This window comes from Pagrus major, chromosome 8 (genome assembly GCF_040436345.1).
Source record: "Pagrus major chromosome 8, Pma_NU_1.0".
In the NCBI taxonomy this organism is placed as follows: domain Eukaryota; kingdom Metazoa; phylum Chordata; class Actinopteri; order Spariformes; family Sparidae; genus Pagrus; species Pagrus major.
Window position 1 is genome coordinate 25,426,941 of NC_133222.1, and position 22,187 is coordinate 25,449,127.

At 40.5% G+C, this 22,187-nt stretch overlaps 1 protein-coding gene across 1 annotated transcript in view; it reads left to right on the forward strand.

The window, feature by feature from the left end:
- Nucleotides 1-20,793, forward strand: part of tango6 (transport and golgi organization 6 homolog (Drosophila)) — a 30,434-nt gene extending 9,641 nt beyond the window's left edge. The window contains exons 12-18 of the mRNA XM_073472320.1: nt 4,749-4,892; nt 9,313-9,822; nt 11,288-11,345; nt 11,506-11,664; nt 14,519-14,670; nt 15,072-15,185; nt 20,461-20,793. Of these exons, the coding sequence (XP_073328421.1) occupies nt 4,749-4,892; nt 9,313-9,822; nt 11,288-11,345; nt 11,506-11,664; nt 14,519-14,670; nt 15,072-15,185; nt 20,461-20,637 (1,314 nt within the window). The 3' untranslated portion in view covers nt 20,638-20,793. The remainder of the gene's footprint in view (nt 1-4,748; nt 4,893-9,312; nt 9,823-11,287; nt 11,346-11,505; nt 11,665-14,518; nt 14,671-15,071; nt 15,186-20,460) is intronic.
- Nucleotides 20,794-22,187: the final 1,394 nt, after the last annotated feature.

Below are 22,187 nucleotides of genomic sequence, written 5' to 3' on the forward strand. Positions count from 1 at the left end.
TAACAGGAAGTCATTTTCTTTAAATACCAGAATGAAGAATCTGTCATTTTCAAAAATTCATATCTCCACTAGTTTTCACTTTCTTTTAACCAAATCTTAGTTCTGTGAAGAATTAATGTAGTTCTGTCACATCTACAAGTTATTTGATCCTGCATAAGAAACACTGAGTGCTACAGATGTTGTTAAATATAGCTTCAGAGCTGAAAACCCCAAGTTTGGGTTATTTTGAGTGTAGATTTTCCCACAAAAGATCATTTTAATTTCCTTGAAATTTTAGTATGTCAAAGTGTTGATATTCATTGCGTATATAAAATAAACGGCTGCAACTAACGATTATTTTTTTATTGATTAATCTATCGATTATTTTTTTGATTAATCTATTATTTTTGTATTACTCAATTAATCTAACAATGACCAAAATAACATTTTAAAACTTTTCATTTATATTTCAATATTTTATTTAATCATCTTCAATCATCAACAAACAAATATGACAAAGCATGAACTACTGGGCATTATTCCCCAACAAAAAATAGCCCAGTCTTTACTGGTAATCTGTGTAATCCTAATATACACTGCTCAAAAAAATTGAGGGAACACTTAATTGTCACAGTATAACACCAAGTCAGTTAAACTTCAGGGATATCAATCTGTCCATTTTGGAAGCACACGTGATTGTGAATCAGTTTCACCTGCTTTGGTGCAAATGAAAGTGACAGCAATGATCCGCCTCATCCTGGTTGTTAACTGTTATTTTTAATCTGTCAATGAGGACAAACAATCACTAGCAGGACCAGCATGCCATGTCTTTTGGCAAACTAGTCAGCAGGGGTCCCCAACACATTACACACACACACGGACCATGGAGTGACAGAAATTAGTTCAGAGAACCAGGGCCCAATGAAAAACAGGCTCAGTAGGTATCAGACAAATAGAAAACCTTGAAGTTAACACTACAAATATCTACTAATGAAATAAAACCACTGCATGTAACATTACAGGCAGTGAAAATTAAAAAACAGCTCATTTAAAAAAGTCATAAACAATGAAGGAGTAATATAACATCTTTAAATCTTTTTATATATATGCACTGAATATCGACACTTTCACCAACTAAAGTTCCAAGGATATTGAAGTAATCCTTCTTGGGGAAATCTACAGTCAAAATAATTCAAAAAGTGGGTTTTTCAGATCTGAAGCTATATTTAACAACGGCCGGTGGCACTCAATTTTTTATGCAGGACCAAATAACTTCTAGACGTCATAGGACTAAATCAATACTACACAGAACCAACATTTGGTTACAAGAAAAATAAAACTAGTGGAGATATGAATTTTTGAAAATGATAAAATGAGTCTTCATTCTGGTAAAAAATGATTTCCTGTTAATAATTTGATAACTACCCATTCAGCAACAACTATTAAAAATGAATGAATCTTGCCAAGTTTCCGTAGGGTCTCTTGGATGTTCAGGACAAATTTCAACTCAATCCAGTGAAAAATAAGCGATTGGTGAGATTTAGAATACACATACAAGGAATCACAAAGATGCTGCAATTTAGCTCATAGGGCCAAACTTCATAACTTAAATTTGAAATAAACAAAAAGTATTTGAAGTACAGCCATAGAATTTTGTACGGTTGCATGAACTTAACAGACCTTTCAACATGGGAAAAGTTCTGGAATTTAGGTGAATTTGAATGGAATGACCCATAATAGAGGCAGTGTATTTTATAGTTTAAACGTTACTGTCAAAAATGACATCAGAGCACTGAAACTTTTTCTACTGTATGTTAGAAAGAACAATCGTTTTTATACCAGCGCATATTAGACAACATATACGGTGATGCCAATATAACTGTGGTAATCCAAAATCAGCCAATGATATCGGTTTCCCGATTTATCCATCAGGCTCTAGTTAAAATTCACAAAACCTTTGATACCAACCTACCCCGATCGCCACAGCTGATAACAATAAATATAGGACCTAAAGGAGATACATACCAGACGAGGCCTGATATACCTTGAAGGGGCTTTTATTGAACCCCCACTCTACACTTCCACTGCCACCAGCATGCATGCCCTCTATGTTCATCATTTAACCCTTTGGGAAATATATACACTTAGACACTTAGAAATCGGATGCAGTAGCTGTCTTTTATAATACAATATAATACAAGCAGCTGAGGAACCTTAATTGTGTTGGAGCCTTGTTTCCTTTTCTGAGATGTTTTTCAGCTGAGTTTGTACTCTGCCTCCTACCCAGCATGTCCTTTTTTTGGATATAGCCAATCAAATCATTTTAAGGAAAGATATTTGCATAAATCAATTATTGACTTAACAGCCACGCAGCAGCCTGCTGTACAACCCAAGATCCACAAGCCCCATTCACACTGCCCTTTCAAGGTGGGAATCATGCGCAGATAATCTGCCTTGCCGTCTGTTTGAAAGTTATAGATGCGGAGAGAGGGGACAGTTTCGATCCGCCTCTGATCCGCCTCCTGAGGTAGTATCAGAGCAGAGGTAAGACGGCGTCTGTGTGAATCGAAAAGCCGGTAACATGGAACAGGGGTGTGTCGGCCCTATGGCATTCGCATTCTGACAACTAAACAGATCCTTCACTCATCAAATAAAAGAGAAATGTCCCAAACTTCAACCCACAAAGCAACTTATATGAGGAAAAAAATACTGCATCCATACGTGGAAAAGTGTTTGTCATCCTGTCTGTCCTACCGACTCTTCGTAACATTTCTGTCCGAAAAACAGTGTCTGTCCCCGGTAGAGAGAGCCAGGCAGCTCCCGCAGTTGAATGGCAGTGATAATGTGACGTGATTTAGAGCAAAAAACTCACCATGTCTTTGTCACCTTCCATTATTGTGTTGTTGTAGTAACTGTCTCTGGTAACTTGAATTAAAAAAAATCACCGCGATGTTCAGCCCTCCCGACCAAGACTTGAGTGAACTCTCCCCCAGAACACAGTATCCCTTCCCGTGAGTGAGAGCCAGACAGAATCCACTGTTTACTGATGGCGATTATGTAATTTAGAGCGAAAAACGTTACTTTGTCACTTTCCACAATGCATGGTGGGTCAAGATCGCAAGCCATTTCAAAGCAGTTACAGGTCCCAAGATCACCTGTTCAAACAATTATCTGTAAGTATAAAGTGCATGGCACAGTTGTGTTACTACCACGATCAGGAAGAAAACACAAACTATCACCTGCTGCTGAGAGAAAACTGGTCAGGATGAAAGATCAAGAGTCAACCAAATACCACCAAAAAGCAAGTCTGCAATGAATTAGAAGCTGCTGGAAGACAGGTGTCATTGTCCACAGTCAAGCATGTTTCATCGCCATAGGCTAAGAGGCTGTGGTGCCAGAAAGCAACCCTTGCTCCAGATGCAGCACCTTAAAGCTCAACAGTTTGCTGCTGATTACATGAACAAAGAAAAAAACTTGTGGAGTAATGTTCTGTGGTCAGATGAAACAAAAATGTAGTTCTTTTGACGACAATGAGCAGCAATATGTTTGGAGGCTGAAAGGTGAGGCCTTTAACCCCAAGAACACCATACCTACTGTCAAGTATAGTGGTGGTAGTATCATGCTGTGGGGCTGTTTTGCTGCCAGTGGATCTGGTGCTCAAAAGAAAGTAAATGGAATAATGAAGAAGGATGTTTATCTCCAAATTCTTCAGAAAAACTTAAAATCAGGTTTCAAAGAAGATTGAGTTTTGGGCGCAGTCAGTTGTTCAAACAGGAAAATGATCCCACACACATACGTGGTAAAGGAAAGGCTAAATCAGCCTAGAATTTAAGTTTTGGAATGGCCTTCCCAAAGAGAGGACTTGAACCCCATCGAGAGCATGTGGACTGTTCTGAAGAAACAAGTCCGTGCCATGAAGCCAACAAATTTAGTTGAACTTAACAGATTATGGCAAGAGGATCCAGTAGCTCAGTTGGTATGAATGTTTTTGACCCAGCAGATTTGGTCACATTTTCAGAAGACTCATAATAAACTCATATTTGAACCAAACTTCATGAATGTTTTTTGTGACAAAGTAGTATGTGTTCTAAGTGCTGTATCATAGGCAACTGGCCTTGGGTCAGTTTCTTGAAGACGTTTCACCTCTCATCCAAGAGGCCTCTTCAGTTCTGAAGGGTTAGTCCAGTTGCCTACGATACAGCACTTAGAATTTAGAACCACTTAGAACCTTCATCAACAAGTAGTATGTGTTCCACTAATTTCATCACAGAAAAAGGAGAGTTGTAGAAATCATTGAAACTCAAGACTGCCATGATATACATGTTCTTTCCAAGTGTATGTAAACTTTTGACCACGACTGTATAGACACCTGGCAAATTACTTAAAACTGCTTCTGTGTTGGCTCCCACTAAATTACGTGTCTACAGGACCACAATGTATCATGATAACATACAAACAGACTCATAAAGTGAAGACATTACCAGCCAACGCCATCGTGGTGGGGCGGGTAGTGTTGGCTGGCTGCTGCTAGGGCCAGAAACCATTTTTTCACAGATGAAGAAAGCTCTGTGATAAACTTGATAATGTCTTATTTTTAGATGTATCGCTTTTGATGTGTTTATGAGGACTAGATGTTCACTGAGAATTTCCCAAAAAGGTCGAAAAAATGTCTAGTTACTTATTTGTAACTTTATATTTAACATATAAGAGGCTTTAAATCTCTTTCTGGTAAAGATTTGTTTACATGACTTGGTTTGTCCTTTCTCCAGGTGGTGGACTTCATGGTGTCCCTGCTTCAGAGGGCCTGTGTGGGTCTGGATCAGGCCACTGGGCCAAGTCTTGGGAACCCAGTAGAGAGTCAGATGCTGAGCATGGGGATGGGCCTAGTGGCCACTATGCTGTCTGGACCTCAGGTACTGAAATCTGTATTCTCAACATATCAATATCATCTAGTATGCAACTAACTAAACCATTACAAGCTGTTGCTAGCAAATTTCCTGTACTCAATGAAAAATGGGCTCAATAGGTATCAAAAAGGTAGAGCTCTGAAGTTATATATTTAGCAAAACCTCTAGGACTCAATTTTTTGTACAGGACCAAATAACTTCTAGATGTGATAGAACTACATTAATACTCCGCAGAAGTGGGGGAGGGGGGGGGGGGGGGGGGGGGGGGGGGGGTTTGAAAAGCTAATGTCAAACTGAATTGGTGGCTTTAACATATTCGAAGTGGTGTCTGAATAGTATGAGAGCATGAAGAGTCATAAAAGTGGGGTGAGAATGAAGGATTCAAATATACTATAAGCTGTGAGCCAAACTGCAATGCTGACTTGAATTTGTGTTGCGAAGCTGCTGATGGATAAGACGTGTCACGATTTCGATTTTAAATCGAAATCGATCGAAATTAATTCACAATCTCGAACTTCGAATTAAAAAATAGAATCGTCGATGCTGCCACGCCCCCATGTCACGTCCGGTCGGCTTGCCAAGGGGAAAAAAACACACACGTGTTGAAGTGCTGCAAGTCAACCTCCTCTAACTTAACTACTAGCTAAGCCAGTAGCTATTAGCTACAGCCAGTCAAACGATAGCATGGTGTTACACCATTCCTGTTCGGCTCCCGGACCGTGGTCAGGAAGCACAGGGGAGATGATTTCCTCCAGGGCCGAAGTTTATGTTTACCTTCGGGGTGAGCCCCCTTTCATGTGTTAAGCTGGTCGGGAAATAATACCAGGGAGCTTTGCTGTATCTTGAGGAGCCGTCGCCTTTATTCAGCCAAACTGCAGCCTATATTGTGCACTTTATTGCTGTCGCTACTACTGCTACTCCTTTCGCTTCTCCTTCCTCTCCCATTCATTCACTGTCCGCACGTACGCACGCTCCCTCACTCTCGCTCGCCCACTCACACCTTACGCACCTTGTGTTCAACTGTTCGGAAATAGTTTGTTAGGACACTTAATTGTTCAGAGAAGACTATGGACATGGCTGTTTTATTTTTTTGTTTGTTTCGTTGTGAACTTGAATGTCATCTTCTGTGAAGAAGACTGCAGTTACAAAAGAGAAACTAGATGGCAGGTTATTTAGTTTAAGTTTCAAATTGACTGAAGATATAAGTTATTGTTACATTATGTTGTTAATAAATGTTTTAAATTTGACAATGTAGTGTGGTATACATTGCGAACAAAGGTCAGATATTACATTACATAAAAGTCTAGTCTAAAAATGGCATAGCAACCTGTGCTTTAAAAAAAATATATGTAAAAATCGAGAATCAAATCAAACCGTGGCCTTAGAATCGAAATTGAATCGAATCAAAGATTTGGAGAATCGTGACACCCCTACTGATGGAGTATGAAGAGATGTTACAGCGAGAATGAGTCAAATATATGGGACTGAAAAATTAAATAAATCTCATCTACTGAGCACACTATGAAATCTTTGTGTGTTTATTATCAAAAATGTGGCTAGTGGAGCAGTTAAGAAAAACTGATGTGTTTGCCTGCCTTTAGATATTTTTCCTCTCAGCTAAATGGAAGGCAGTGCATCCGTTGGTTGGCACTCCTGTCACTGCCCAGCCCACAAAGCCAAAAGTGTTGGTCCGATTGCTTCCAGAGCCACATGGATGCGACCAACACAAATTTTCTAGCTGATGCTTGCTTTAAAATATGTAGGTGGAATGAATTTTGTGGGAATGGGAGTGTAGACAAGGTTTTTGGAATCTCACTCTTTCAGTTGAGTCCTACTCTGGCTGTCAACATTCTGTCCCATACACACCAATGTAAAAATCAGAAAATAGTTAAAAATTATAAAGTTTTAAACTGTGACTGCATAAAAAGTATGAATGTTTAATGGGATTTGGAAGATAAATAATACCTTACATGTAAACCTCATGTGGAATATTTTAAAGTTTGAATGGAGTTTCTAGCTGAAAGCATGAATGAGAAGTTAAGGTTTTAAAATGCTTGAAAAAGTGGGAAACATTTTTTATTTTTTTTTGTTTTTTCATTTTTAAATGGGGAAATTTTTTGCAGAAAATGTTGAATATTTTGAAAGTTTCTGAATAAATAAATAAAAATAAATTTCTAAATAATGGTACGAATGTCCTAATTAAGCTGAATATTCAGAAGAAGTTTCTACATTGAAAAATGTGGATGGAATTAGGTGCCAAAGACAGTGGCTGAAAAAAATTGTAGAAGAGATATCGTGAATGCTGACGCAGCATTCACAACCAATGAATATAGTGCCTATAAAAAGTATTCACCCCCTTGGATGTTTTCCCCTTTTTATTACTTTTATAAATGAAATCATGGTCAATATAATAAGCTTTTTTGACAAAAAACAAAAATCCTCTTAAATGTTAAAGTAATAATCTTGAAGATTTTCATACAAATAAAAATCTGTTAAGTCACTATCTATCGCTGAATGAGGCAACACAATGATGATTGAGCCTATGGCCCACTGATGAAAGCCCTTCCATTTGATGTAATACCAAAGATGTACACTGGGTGTTGGTGGTGACTTTCCCGGAAAATATCACAAGTGGAGCACAGTTAGTGATGCGCTCACCCAGCAGTGGTTGGTCGGCCAGAGAGAGTAGGTGGTTCGCACGCAACATAATACTTTTGTTTGTCCTGGTCTCTGCTAGTGTTGGGAGTAAATGGTTGACGTTACTGTTAACTGTTATGGCTGAACAAACAAAGAAAAGACAGGTGACGGCAGACGATGAAACTTTTCGCTTTCATGTGGTGTTGACACAAATGACTACTCTGGAGTTAAAAACTTCAGCAGCTGAGATGGGAGAGACTCTGCATTCAAAAACCTTTGCCCGGGTTCTTCACCAGTCAAAGCTTTATGGGAGAGTTGGAAAGCTCATTAAATCTTGACTAGAGTGCACCCAAAGGCATGTGGGAGACTCCAGGGTCGACTTGAAGAAGATTCTTTGATCTGATGAGACCAAACTGGAGCTTTTTGGCCATCAGACTAGATGCTATGTTTGGCAGACACCAAACACTGCACATCACCACAAACACACCATCCCCACCGTGAAGCATGGTGGTGGCAGCATCATGCTGTGGGGTTGCTTCTTGGCAGCAGGCCCTGGAAGGCTTGTAAAGGTAGAGGGTAAAATGAATGCAGTGAAATACAGGGAAATCCTGGAGGACAGCCTGATTCAGTCTGCAAGAGAACTACGACTTAGAATATTTTATTTTCCAGCAAGACAATGACTCGAAGCATACAGCAACAACTACACAGAAATGGTTTAAAGAGCCCAGACCTCAATCCAATAGAGAATTTATGGCTGGACTTGGAAAGGGCTGTTCACGCCTGATCCCCACACAACCTGACAGAGCTTGAGCAGTTTTTGCAAAGAGGAATGGATTAAAATTGCAGTGTCCAGATGTGCAAGCCTCATTGAGACGTATCCACACACACTCAGTGCTGTGATTTCGAAGGTGCATCTACTAAATACTGATTTTGAAGGGGGTGAATACTTATGCAGTCACTTATTTTACATTATATATTTTTAATTAATTGACATTACTTTGTAGAAATCTTTTTTTTTTGTTTGTTTTTTTTTGTGTGAAAAAAGCCAAATTATATTGACCGCGATTCCAATTATAAAAGCATCAAAAGGGGAAACATCCAAGGGGGTGAATACTTTTTATAGGCACTGTCCATGTTGCAAATGATCCTTAAGGTTTCTTAGATGTTCAGGACAAATTTCAACCCAATCCACTGAAAAATAAGCAATTGGTGAGGCTTAGAATACACATACAAAGAATCACAAAAATGATCAGATTTAGATCTGAAGGCCAAACTTAAAAGATTCAGAACTAAAAAAAGAATTTTGAGTACAGCTGTAGGATTTTGCAAGGACCCATTCATTTAATACAAGTTTTACATGATCTTTTTCAAGAAAATCCATGACATAAACTGCCGCCCATTTAAAACACTAATGTCCCATCGGGCAGGCACAGTGGTAAGTGCTGGCTATCTGAAAGCATCTTAGCAGGAAGTTTATCAGAGAAGGTGGTAAGCACACACAGCTCTCTTTGAATCATCTTCTTCCCTTTTTCGGGGCAGCAGTAGCTCAGTCTGTTGGGACTTGGTTTGGGAACTGGAGGGTGGCCGGTTCAAGTCCAGTAGGATCACAGTTCACTGCAATGCTGAGGTGCTCTTGAGCAAGGCACCAAACCCCTGACTGCTCTGGGGGTGTGTGTATGGGTCCTGTGTGCCCATGTCTATATTTCAGGCACTGTGAAATGGAGTGAAAAAAATGATTTTGAGGATTCATAAAGTAATTATTTTTCTTCTTCTTCTCCTAATATTATAGCTGAGCTCAGAGGACTACTCTTCTATGTCACGGCTGCTCCTACCACTAGAGAAACTGTCTCAGTTACACTCTGAGGTAGTCATCCAGGAGCTGGCGTCCAATCTCAGAGCTGTCATTGCCACTCACGCTGCTTACCGGCCTGAAAACCTCGGCACTGCTGCTCACCCCTCCAGAATCCCTCCTATTATGAAAAAGCAAAAGATGCCAACTGAAGCAGACAACACAAAGAGCAGTCCTCATTCACCTCCCCTGGACAGTAATTCACAGAGCAACACCCAAACTGGTCAGCCAGTGTCCTCTAAAAGGTCTGCAACTGGAGTAGGTCCAAAAGATGGAGGGAGGAACTCTGGCACTAGTGACCCTTGCCCCCCCACCAAGGCCTTTTCTGATTTGCTGTTGGAGGCGTGTGACCCAGACCTCCCAACCAGAGCGGTCGCCCTGAGAATCTTGACCCAGATGGTGAAAAATGGAAATCCAGAGGCAGTCCAGGCCCAGGAAAAAGTTCTCATGGTGGGTTGCTTGGTTATGTACTTCAGGTTATGGTCAGTTCTGATGCTCTGAAAATATTGATAAAGAAGTTGTATTATTATTTTTCTGAGAAGTGGTGACCTTTTTAAAATATGGTACTCAGGTGATACACCTGTTTTTTTTTTCTTCAGACCTAAGCTCAGAATAATTCGTACACCTTAAATAACATGCCAAGGTAAAAGATAATTTATTCATTATTGCACAACACAGGGTTGCAAAATGAAATGAAAGTTTGTCAACTGCTTTATGCTACACAAATTACAGAACTTATTTACAGTTATTTATATAAAATATACATAAACATATAGTGCATCTTATGAATAGTGTCAGGCTGTATGTAAATGAGCACACCTTATGGCCATGCTCTGACTGACAGCAACAACTGAAAACTGCAGCCTCTTCATCATGTCATACTGTACACTTTTTTGGGGGGGCATTTTTTTTTTGCGTTTATTGGATAGTTGCAGGTAAAAAAGTGACAGGAAATGGGGGGTACATTGATGTATGAATTGATGTCAGTTGGGACTCAGACAATTAATTGTATGTATGTCATTATCTCATTGTTTCCTGAAGCTTGTGATTTTCAATGCAGGACTGTTCTTGGTCTGCATGCTTGCCAACTATGCGTATTGACTTCATATTCTGAGATAGTTAAGATTTTCCTGTTTGTTCCTACATCAAAGTTAGCATTATTCGATGAGCTGGGTCAAGAATCGACATTGCCTTCATCACTTAGCCATGGTGGATGTTGCTTTGTTGAAGCCTATGTTGGCTCAACCACATCTAAGACAATGTGCTGATGTTGCCTGCACTCTATGTGTGGATCAGTAATGTGTAGGTGGTGGTTTGATTAGTGTCTCCTGGGACATTCCGGGCAAACATTTATACTGAAAGAGGTGGTTGAACCTCATCCCCAGGGGAGCCAGAGTGGATAATGGGGCACTCTAGGGACTTGTTTAGGTGGTATGGGCTAGAAACAATAACAGCTCATTTGTTATTCTCTGTAGTCAGAAGCCCCATAATGTGTGCACCTTAGATATACTTCACAGGAGAAACCCCCTTTAATGATTTTTCTCCCTTTTGTGTCATGGTCGGGTTGAGTTCTCCAATATTGTATTGGCCACCTCCATACTTCACCTGAAACTTGGGCCCATTCTGTCCAGCTTGTCTGAGAAACACTCCAAAACTTCTCCTTCACCCTATCAAACCTGTGTCTTCAATTATCAGGGGGTAATGTTTGGATTATTGCCTTTGATGGTTAGTTGCTTTGTTTTCAATGTATTCAGTGCTGTGCCTGTATTGATTATCTTTGGTTCTACTGGCAAGATTCATATTGGTGATGGTTTTGATGTTTTTTACAAATAAATTGCAGAATATTCCCAGTAAGGGGCTTTTATAACTGCACAGCAGTCTTTGTGATCAATCGTGCTGATGCTGTCCTTTTCAGCTCTTCTTAGAAAACTTGGAGCATGAAGATTCATTCGTCTACCTGTCAGCCATTCAAGGTAATATTAATGGTATTGCTCGACAAAATGTGATGATAGCATTGATTTTTAAGATTACTGATTTACAGAAATAGTCTGTTTAACCTAATATTAACTGCCTAGCTGAAATAGTTGTCAGTTACTTTTGAAAGCTGATGCACTGAGTATAAACTGTCTTTAGGTCTGGCTACATTGGCTGATTCCTACCCTGAGAGGATCCTGGAAAAGCTCCTAGAAGAGTTTCAACATGGTCCCTCCCTCCCTACATCCAACAAGGAGCACTCCCTGGAGGCCCGGCTCAAAGTCGGAGAAGTCCTGATGAGGACAAGCAGAGCTATGGGTAAGAATCATTTGCAGTTTGTTCAGATAAATGTTTACTCCACTTGATACATATTTGACTACTGTAAGCAGGGGGAAAAGCAAACCAGGATTTGTCCAAATATAAATTTAAGATAAAAAGCTTCTTGTTTGTTTAATCAGGAATGTAATGGCCCATATACTCTGGATCTGACTGTAATGTGTTCCACCTACCAGAGACCATACGCTGCCATTTTAGCCAGTGTTTATCCAGCGGGTCAGTGCACAGAGCGTCTCACTCAGCACAGAGCATTTTTCCCGGCTCCGCTATATTTACATGCAGGGTCTATTTTTGCTGGAGCAGCTTATGTCTCTGAAGCATGAAATTCACTTGTCAAAGTATGTAAGTGCTTTCATTTATTGGCAATTGACTGAAATGAATGTTTTATATTGCATTACATTTTTTCTGACTTTGTTTACTCACTCACAGAAGAACTAATTTTTGTGTTTGTGTATAAAGATAGAAGGAGAAAGGGAAGCCCAAACCTACTTCTGTCTCCTCATGCTTTCTTTGTTTTGCTCTCCCTTTTGGTATGAGAGTAACAAACTGATAGCAGTAGCAAAGTGTAGTGGGGAGTATCATTTGACTATGTCCTGAATGTAGGCTGGCCCTGAGCTATTCACACCACAATAGACAAGTACCAGTGCAAGGTGCAAAGGAGGGGAATAGATGGCCTGAACTTGGGTAGGTTGAAGACCAGTCAGGATACTGCAATCTGGATGAGCTGCAGAGGTCAGATGACACAGGCACACCAGCCAGGGGTGAGAGAGAGATGACAAGGACCTGGACAAGAATCTGTGCCACCTCCTGGGTAGAGGTGTCTTTTTTCCTCCCCAAATCTAATACCTGCAGTAACTTGCATATTGGCAGTATCGGTGCTTTACAAAATATATATCTCTCTATAGCTTGTTTTTTTGTGTTGATTGTTTGTTTAATGTCATTGCGCATGTAAGATTATAATTATAGCTCAAAATATTGATATTAATATGGTGCTAATAAAGGTTATTATTCATGCTACTGTTAGTCTCTCAACACAGTGAAACCTCTTGCTGATCAGTTAAGAGTGGGTCTATTAACACGCATATTAATTCAGGGGAAATAATTATTAGTAATTTAAGTAAAGCATTAGCAAAATCAGAATGCCTTCAGTGACCGAACTGTAAAATGTACAGAAACCACAAAAAACGACTTTATAATCAAACATTTATTTGCTAATCTAAAGACAAAGGCATGACAACAACAAAACACAAACTAGACTATGGCAACAAGACATAACACAAAGACAAAGAGGTTCAGGGGTTGGACCAGGTGTAAATGGAGCCTTGTTCAGCAACACAATAGAATGGAAAGGAGGAACCTTAAACAGACTGTGCTTGCATCGTTCAAAGCTGAGAGTACTGAGAGTAACCGAAAAGAACTTGTAAACCATCAACAATATTATTCAATCCTTGTAAAGTTTGGTATACCTGACGAGACTGCAGGGGAAGGAGGAGACATGAATCATCCTTTGATGAGGATGAAGATGGAGTAGGTGGTGCGGCAATCATCCAGTTGGCCTTTGCTGACGTGGGGTCCAGCAGTTGTCTCTCTCTCCGTTTCAGGCACACTTTGGAAAGTTGTCAAGGCAGTCTTTAGTTTCTTGATTCCTGACATTGTGGAGTCAGGAATCAAGAAACGGAGAGACAGAGACAGAAGAGTGTAGCAGGCTGCTGGCGCACTATGCATGCTTTTGTTGCCAGCATACAGCCGAGGTCATTACACACATTGATGTATTGATACATGATATCTTTGAACAGGCACACTGAAATGAAACAGAGAAATAGAATTAGCACTCTGTTGTCCAAGCATCGTTCACACACACATAGGTCAAGCAGGTCTTCCTAGCTCCAGCCAGTCAGCTGGTTGTCTTCTCTTTGTGTAGGCTTCTGGCTTTCCTCCCTGCTGCTTGGCAGGAGCAGCTGTAGTCAGCAGTTGGCTCTGTTCTTTGCATGTGTGCCTGTGTAACAGTGTCACCCACACATAGCTTGTAAAACAGAGGAATCCTACACTGTAAGCAACGTTATTAGTCTGTGTCGAGATGTGAATTTAAATGGCTGGATTAATTTTTAAGCTCCTTGCCTAATATCTGCGCTGCTGTCAGAAATCTTTTTTTCTCCCTACAACAACAACAACCCACCCCACCCCAACACACACTCTCACACGCACGCACACACTATGGTTGGGAGGTAATACGGTATCCTGGGGTAAGGGTTTAAAAATTTAGCTGCACATTGTGTGCATGTATATAATAAATGCCTTTTGTGTTTGTCCAGCAGCACGGCTGTCTGTGTGAAGATGCTATAAAAGTTATGACTCTGAATAATGCAATTTGCCAAATAAAGAACCTGTCAAAAAAGACTATGTAGAAGCACTCATGCTTGTGCATTACATGACAGCCTCTCCACAGAATGGAGAATTTCTGGCTTGTCTGCTTGGCGGCAGTGAGGGCATGTGACATGTAGTTTCCCAAGTGAACACAACGCCCCCTGCGACTGTTGCAGTCCGTCCTGACCAGCCAGCTGCTGCTCTTCTTGGGTTATACTTCTCCTCCGGAGCCACTTTTCACTGCCTCTGGGCTGGAGAGAGCAGACAGGCTAGATGTCCAAAGGCAAACGTCGCCTTGCCAAAACTGAGTCATTCTAGCTTGGTGTGTATGGAGGGCAGTGTCAGCTAGGGTGCCACAGAGCTGACATCACACTTGTTCAATCTGATAAATAATTACTTTGAATGCATCTTAGATGTATGACATGGGAACTAACCGGCTGCCTGTTCTTCCTCCCCTCTCCTTTTCCTCCAGGGGAACTTGCACCTCACCTCGGCCGTCCTTTGGTTGCCGTCTTCTTGCAAGGAACCAGGGACTCAGACCAAAGCGTCCGGGCCAGCAGTCTGTCCAACCTGGGGGAGCTCTGTCAGAGACTGGACTATGCCCTAGGACCACTGGCTCAAGAAGTGAGGTGTTGCAGGAACCTTCCATGCTGCTGCAGTGGTCAGAGGCTCAAATAAAAGCCATGACTAAGCGTCAATGTCAGCTGGAGGAACAGGGACACTTATTCATGAACCTGCTCACTTTTACATTTTCACTCCAAACGTTTGTGTGTGTTTATGTTAGAGAGTCAACAGAGTTAACCATTCGATCCAGTGTAGTTTTGGCATTGACATCAGCAGTGTAGGCAGCTGATCTGTGTTTTTGTGACAAATATGTCATGTAGAATCCAGCACAGCTGCAGATCATGCTGTATTTATTACCAAGAGATGATCACTAACTGTATATGAAGCTTTTTACTATTTCCTCATATTTATACCACTGTAAATTAATGTAAAAATGAATGTTTGTGTTTGTGTGTGTGCAGCTTAGCTCCTGTCTGACTGCTCTGATAAAGACAGAGAAAGAGGCAGAGGTGAGGAGAGCTGCTGTCCATGTTATCACCCTGCTGCTCCGAGGCCTCAGCAACAGAACTACCCAGGTACACAAACATACACTTACAACTCAGTATGCATGAAATGTACACAGTGGCCAGGGGCCTCATTTTATAAGACTGTGCGTAGGATTCAAGTCAAATGGACGTGTGGACGAAACACAGAAGGTGCTTACGTACAAAAATGTTCTGATTTATAACATAGTGTGTATGCACATCCTATGCCAGTTACCCTTTATAAATCCCAATCAACTGGAAATGTGGCGTGACTTTTGCAAGCATCATATAACGCCCAAAGTTGCCTATAAATAGTCATGAAGATGATCATGGAAACACAGAGAGAACGGGTAAAAAAGGAATTTTCACACAGTGTTAAATCAAAAGTCCTGCTGTGGAGGTTAAGACAAGGCAAAAAAATTGTTGAATTGCAACATGTGACGGATGCTGCTGGCTCAGAAATTTAAAAAAGAAGTTGTCTGACATAAAAGTGAATACCAAAAGCGCATAGCCAAGGTGCGGGAGAACGAGGACATGCAGCCCACCTACCTTGATAAGAAACTGGCAGGTATTAGCAGGGGTGGAGCACAACACAGTAATGAAAGACACACCATGACTCAGGTAGCGTCATTAGTATTCCCTTGTTCTGAATGACTTATGACCAATAGGAGAGTTTCTATTATGTTAAGTTGCCCCGTGTTGGTGCTGCAGCTGAACACACGAGCTGAGTGCATCCAGCCCCACACCTCTGCCACACTACAACGGGTTAGCAGGTTAAAGTTAAAAGAAATAAGACTTGTTTTATGTGACTTAAACTGTACACTGAAAGATAATAAAATTAAAATTACCCTGATTGCAACTGACAGTAAATGGACCACTATCTCACCGACAGTTCTGCGCAATGAACAGGTGATATAAATATAAGAAACAATAAACTTGTATCTGACTGGGGGGGCAACATCGACTGAAACAAAATTTCTCCTATTGTGCACATTGATATTTATAAGAATAAATTACATAACATTAAGGTATTAATTAATTATTAAAGAACAATTTAAGGGGTTATTATACTTCAAAATATATCTTAGTTTGTATTTATAATCCTAAATCATTATTGTTATTTTTGTTTGTGTGTGTGCAATCCAGGGAGTATCAAACATGTGTTTGTTTATTTGTTTTCAGGATAGGTGGATAAGGTTTTTATTCTCTCCTCACATATAATAGGTTAGAGGAATTTTTTTTGGATTTATTTTACACAAAGGTACCAAATTCAGTTGCAGTTTCTGGTGTTATATCCTTCTGCCATCAAAGTCACAGTTTCTCATTTCTCCAGTTTATGTGCGTACGCATGGGTCAGAGTTTCTGTGGCAGGAACACACACAACTCACAATTTTGTGCATATGCAATCTTTATAAATGAGGCCCCTAAACTTGAGTGAATGAAGGCGTCAGTAATTTTCCCTTTGACCTGCAGGTCCAGTACAATCAGTCACTCACTAAGTATTCAAAGTGTTTGTTCTCACAAATATCCACTCCCCCTCTTGTTCAATAACAGGAAATAACTGGTGATTCTGAAAGTTTGATAGCTGATAATGTTCATTCAGGACACATCTGTCCTGTCCATGTCTTTAGGTCGTTACAGGATTCTAGCGTTAATATATAATATATGTATATTCACCGATCAGCCACAACATTAAAACCACTGACAGGTGACATGAATAACATTGATCATCTCATCACAATGCGATGTTCTGCTGGGAAACCTTGGGTGCTGGCATTCATGTGAATGCCACTTGACATGCACCACCCATCCAAACACTGTTGTGGACCAAGTACACCCCCTCATCACAACAACACTACCCGATGGCAGTGGCCCCCCAGCAGGACAGTGTGCCCTGACACACCACAAACACAGCTCAGGAACAGCTCGAGGAACACAATAAAGGGCCCAAGGTGTTGACCGGGCCTCCAAATTCCCCAGATCTCAATCTGATCGCGCATCTGTAAGACGTGCTGGAGCAGGTCTGATCCATGGAGGCCCCACCCCCCAACATACAGGACCCAGAGGATCCACTATAAAACGCCCTGGTGCCAGACACCACAGGACACCCTCAGAGGTCTGAAGTCCATGTCTTGACAGGTCAGAGCTGTTTTGGCTGCACAAGGGGAACCTTCACAATATTAGGCAGGTGGTCATAATGTTATGCCTGATCAGTGTATATAATAAAGTTAATATTCCATCCTTGATTGGGGGTAAAACTGCCTTTAAAAATTGCAGAGAAAAGGTACTTGGTGCTCAGATGGCAATTCATATTAATGAACACAAGAAAACTGCAGATGTTTTTTATTCGGACATTATGTCCAGTATTTGGTGCACTAAGAAGAGCTAAACTTTTCTCAAAGACAACTTTACAGTGTTTTTGGCCATGCTAGCAGTATCCTTGGATACCGAACTCGTTACTTAAAGGAAGCAACTGAGTGCTAAATATGGGTATTTTCTGCCCCACTTCCGGCGCCCATCTTCGAAGCTCGGCCTTTACTTTGATTTAAACTTCACACCTGTAAAGCTGTGTGACAGCATCTTGCACACCTGTGACACTATTGCCTGTCCACAGACAGACAGACAGACAGACAAGGTGAAAACCATACCAGCTGTACTAGAGTGGACAGAAGTGATTTTAACTGGGTTACAGTGATCTTCAACTCTGGCACCTTTATACATATAAACACCTGGCATAATGCTCAAAATTTCTTCTGTGTTAGTTAGTTAGTTACACACACACACACACACACACACACACACACACACACACACACACACACAGCTTATGCTGTCACGTATGGTAAAGACACAGGGTCATAAGGTCAGAGTAGTCAGTGAGGTCACCATGGGGCCCCACAACTGAAAACAGTCAAGTTTTACAATGAAAACTAGTCCCAATTTCCCTGTGGTCATTTGGAGACTAAATGTCGCCAAGCACAAGAAGAAGACTCAGTTCAAAAAACGTGTGCCAGTTCTCTCTCTCACTTTTTCATGTTCTTAGTCTGTGCTTACTGCTGGCTTCAACTGGACAATAAATTTTTGTTTTGACGTTGTTCCCATGCTTTGAATTGTGGGCAGACATTAGGCTAACGTTATTTATGTAGGAGGTATGTCTGAGGGAGCCAGAGATCATTTGCAGAGATCATCTGCGAGTGAAAAAATTGATTTTTTTTAAAACGGACATCTTGGGCACATGTCGGATTTTATGATCTTGCTAGGAAGCACAAACTGGGGCTGAACGTGACTTCTGCCTCACAGCAATTACTAAAGTGAGCCCAGGTAATCAGCCAAGATCTGAGGAGGCGCTGTCAACTGTCAACTCCAACTCTGAGAGAGATGGAGATCCAGATCAGATCCAGTCTAAAATCTCCCAAACTCCCAAACTTATTGGGGCCACCCTGATAATATCAAACATGTTTGATATTTAGTAGTGATATAAATGTGGATTGAACAGTCAACGTTCTAGCCCTTGAAGCTAATGTTAGTTAGCATACTACTGTTGATAGATAATAAAACTGAAATAAAATCTCATCTCCAGTTCTTGCTGAAGAATAGGCAACCCACGTTGACTGCGTCTCCCCAAACATTTTTTCATCAACTGCAAAGTCGTTGCACCACGTCAGTCTCCCTTTTGCATACTATCCCGTAGTGTGTGATGCACCATTATTTTCAAATCTTGTGCGTGCATGTTTGAGATTAGATGCTGCTATCTGTGAAGATTCACCTCATGCAGCCTGATTTCAAAATTGGTTAGGATTTTAAAACTCCTGCAGTCTGAGCCCGACTTTCCTTGCCACTTGTCACTGTCATTTAAGAAGGAAGATGCTGTCACTAACTCACCAACAGCAGCTCAGCTGCTTCCCCATGACAGGTTTCAGTGTTGGATAAGATCTGATCCATTGATAGCTCAAGATCCAGTTAAGAAAATTAAGTCTCAACATAACCAAGCTAGCAGCAGCTGTCTGATATCAAGACACAAAATCTGAAAAAGTGTGATTTAGTGGATTACATTATTGGAATCTGTTCTATTTACAATGGACGATGGGCTATTCTGTGGCTGAACTTGCCAGGATTACTGTTGCTTTTCCCATTACATTGTTAAATGGCACTCTTACAAACCATTAATGTCTGTGCATATTCCAGGGGTAAGGTGACTTCAATGCCACACTTGTCAGCTTTGCTGTAAAATCAGCAGTTCCAATGTTTACCGTTACTCCAGGACCGCAAAGATTTAATGTTGCCCATATTTTCTAACCCTATCGCCAGAGTAATGCACAGAAGGTATTTCATGGAGTGGAGAATTACTTTATGAAAAAAAATATCTCTGATGTATGTTAGTCTCTCTTAGGCTGCATTGAAAAATGTGACAAAAGTATGTATGGCTGCTGCATATCTAATGTTAACATACAGCAGTTACCAAAGTCTGTGTCAGTTTGTTTGATTTACATTATCAGGAGTCAATCACACGCACACAGATATTTTCAGCAGTGGCCCTCAAATGATGATGATTAACTCAGCGTATCCTCCATGCAAAATGGTGATGTACTCGATGGTCGGTGGAGCCTGTGCAGCCATCGACAACTATTGGAGCCAAGTTCAGCTGATAAAAATAGTTTTTAAAAGGTCCTACTCACAGCTATTAAAACAACACTGTAACTGTTGGAGCAATTCTGAAGAAAGACTGATGATTGTTGACTCATATCCCCAGGTCATCAAATACCAATGCTTTGGGGTGGGTCTTGGGTCAGAGCTATCAACCCAAAATGTTGACGACTTGAGAATGAGGCTCAACAATCAATTATCTTATTTCAGAATTGCTTTAAGTGTTACATAGTGTTGTTTTAATGTTACAGTAAAGCTATATATCGACTGCAGCCTGGCAAAAGTATGACTTCTTTTATGTCTTTTTAACATTTTTGTGGAAGACAATGAAGGTAGCATATTGATCATACTATGGATACACAGACGGTACTTAAAAGGATTAGTTCACTGTTAATTGCTTTAATTGGGTTTACAGATGTTTAAAAATACATTTGCATCACGTCCAGACCCCAGGTTAAATCACTGTAGTGTTATATCAATCAGCAAAGAGTTGTCATCAGTGTATTCTGGAAGAAAACCAAATGAATACAGTCTCATCTCTCATCTAGCTGCCAAACTTTATTTGATGAAAAAGGTGAAGAGGAACAAGCTCTTATGAACATCCATCATACAGACCAGACTAAAGTGTTGTTTCAACAGTGTAACGTCCATCTTTCTCCACTATCTCCTATGACTTCTCCAGGTTCTCTGTGATGTTTTGTTGGACCTGTACCGAGCTCTGAAGTGGGTTGTTCGTTCAGACCCAGATGAAGTTGCAGTGCTCCATGCCCAGCTGGCTCTGGAGGAGCTTGATGATGTGATGAAGAGGTTCATCTTCCCTGAGCAGAAGCTGGAGAAGAAGATTGTTGTCCTGCCATAGAGCTCAAAGTTTATTTCTGTGGGCTCTTAATGACCCCTTTATAGTTTGGACTCATAGAGGACTTCATTTTTATATGCTGTGATTACAGTCAATACTACTTTTGCCTTTTATGTGATGTGTTACTCACCTTAAAGTTCCCATGAAAGGGCTAATGGAGTGCTATTTGTTGTCTATGCTGCCTGTCCCCGGACTGGCATCTTCCATTGAACATGGCCGAACTGGGACATAACACAGCCTCCAAGAGGATGGAGGTCAGTTTAATGACAGGAAATACAGTACCCAGGTTGTTGTCGAATAGGGCCGCATACCTAGCTGACCAGCTAATGGCAGCTAACCTTACATTTAGCAGCAGTTAGCGCTTACTTTATCAACAAAGCTACTGGTATCTGTCAACCTGGCTCCATAAATCACTTCTGTACTGAAACTGGCGTCCGTCATTGTTCACGGAGGATGCATGCGGCCCCGGTCTTTGGCTATTCATTGAGAATCTGCTGGTTATCAGTACATTTGTTAGCGGTTATAAACTCATAAAGTTGTGTTTTTGTACAAGTTATAAAGTTGTAGAGTATTCCATGAGGTCTGGTCCCGAGCAACACACTCCTCTTGCTGCAGTCCTCCTTTTTAAACATCCAAGTCAGCATCATTAAAAAAAAGAGATGAAAAATTAATATACGACCCGAGTGCAGGATGAATCATCAACATTTTTAATGATTTTCTAGGAAGTTACAAACTCTAAAATACCATTGAGATACCTACAAAATGGCTGTTTTTGGCTACTGGTGGACATGGAGCAAGTCATGTGAAAAAAACATCTAAACAGTGATTTTGACTTCATGGGAACTTCAAAAAAAGAAAAGCAGTGATGCTCCACCATCATGTTCACTGTACCACCAACAATACACGTTCAAAGTAAAGTTTTAACCACTTATCCTGATGAATTTTTATTATAGAGTATACAAAATATGGAGGTAATCTACTTTTTATACCGACACTGCCACTATCATTTTTCAGGATGTATTGCCAAATTCAGCTCAGTAGTGCTCACATGTCAGACAAAGGCCTTGACTGGAGGAAAACAATGGAGGGCAATATTGTCATAATTAAATAATTGCTAATAATTTCAAAGAATCATTTTATTTTGTCAGGATTTTGAGATTAAAAGGATACTATATGGATTTCACATGTGAAGTGGACTACTTAGCCTGTAGACACAGTTAAATAAAACGGGTAAGATAAAATATTCTGTCCTTCTAAAGGAGCTTTGTCCTGATAGTACATTATGGGAAATGTAGCTTCCAGCAGTTTTAGAGCTTGACATGAGGCCAAAAGTTAGAAAAACTCTGCATTTGCTAATTTAATTTGGACCTTTTTTTGCCCCCAGTCTGTCTCTAGTGATTCCCCAAACCTTTTTTGCATTGCAGGATGTTCCTGAGTAGTGGGCAGCATAAGACTCTCCCGTAGCTGTTAGATATAGAATTCCATAGCAACTATACTGAACTTTTTAAGTTGTCATGATAAAATACTCAATACCCATTAAATTAAAAAATAGA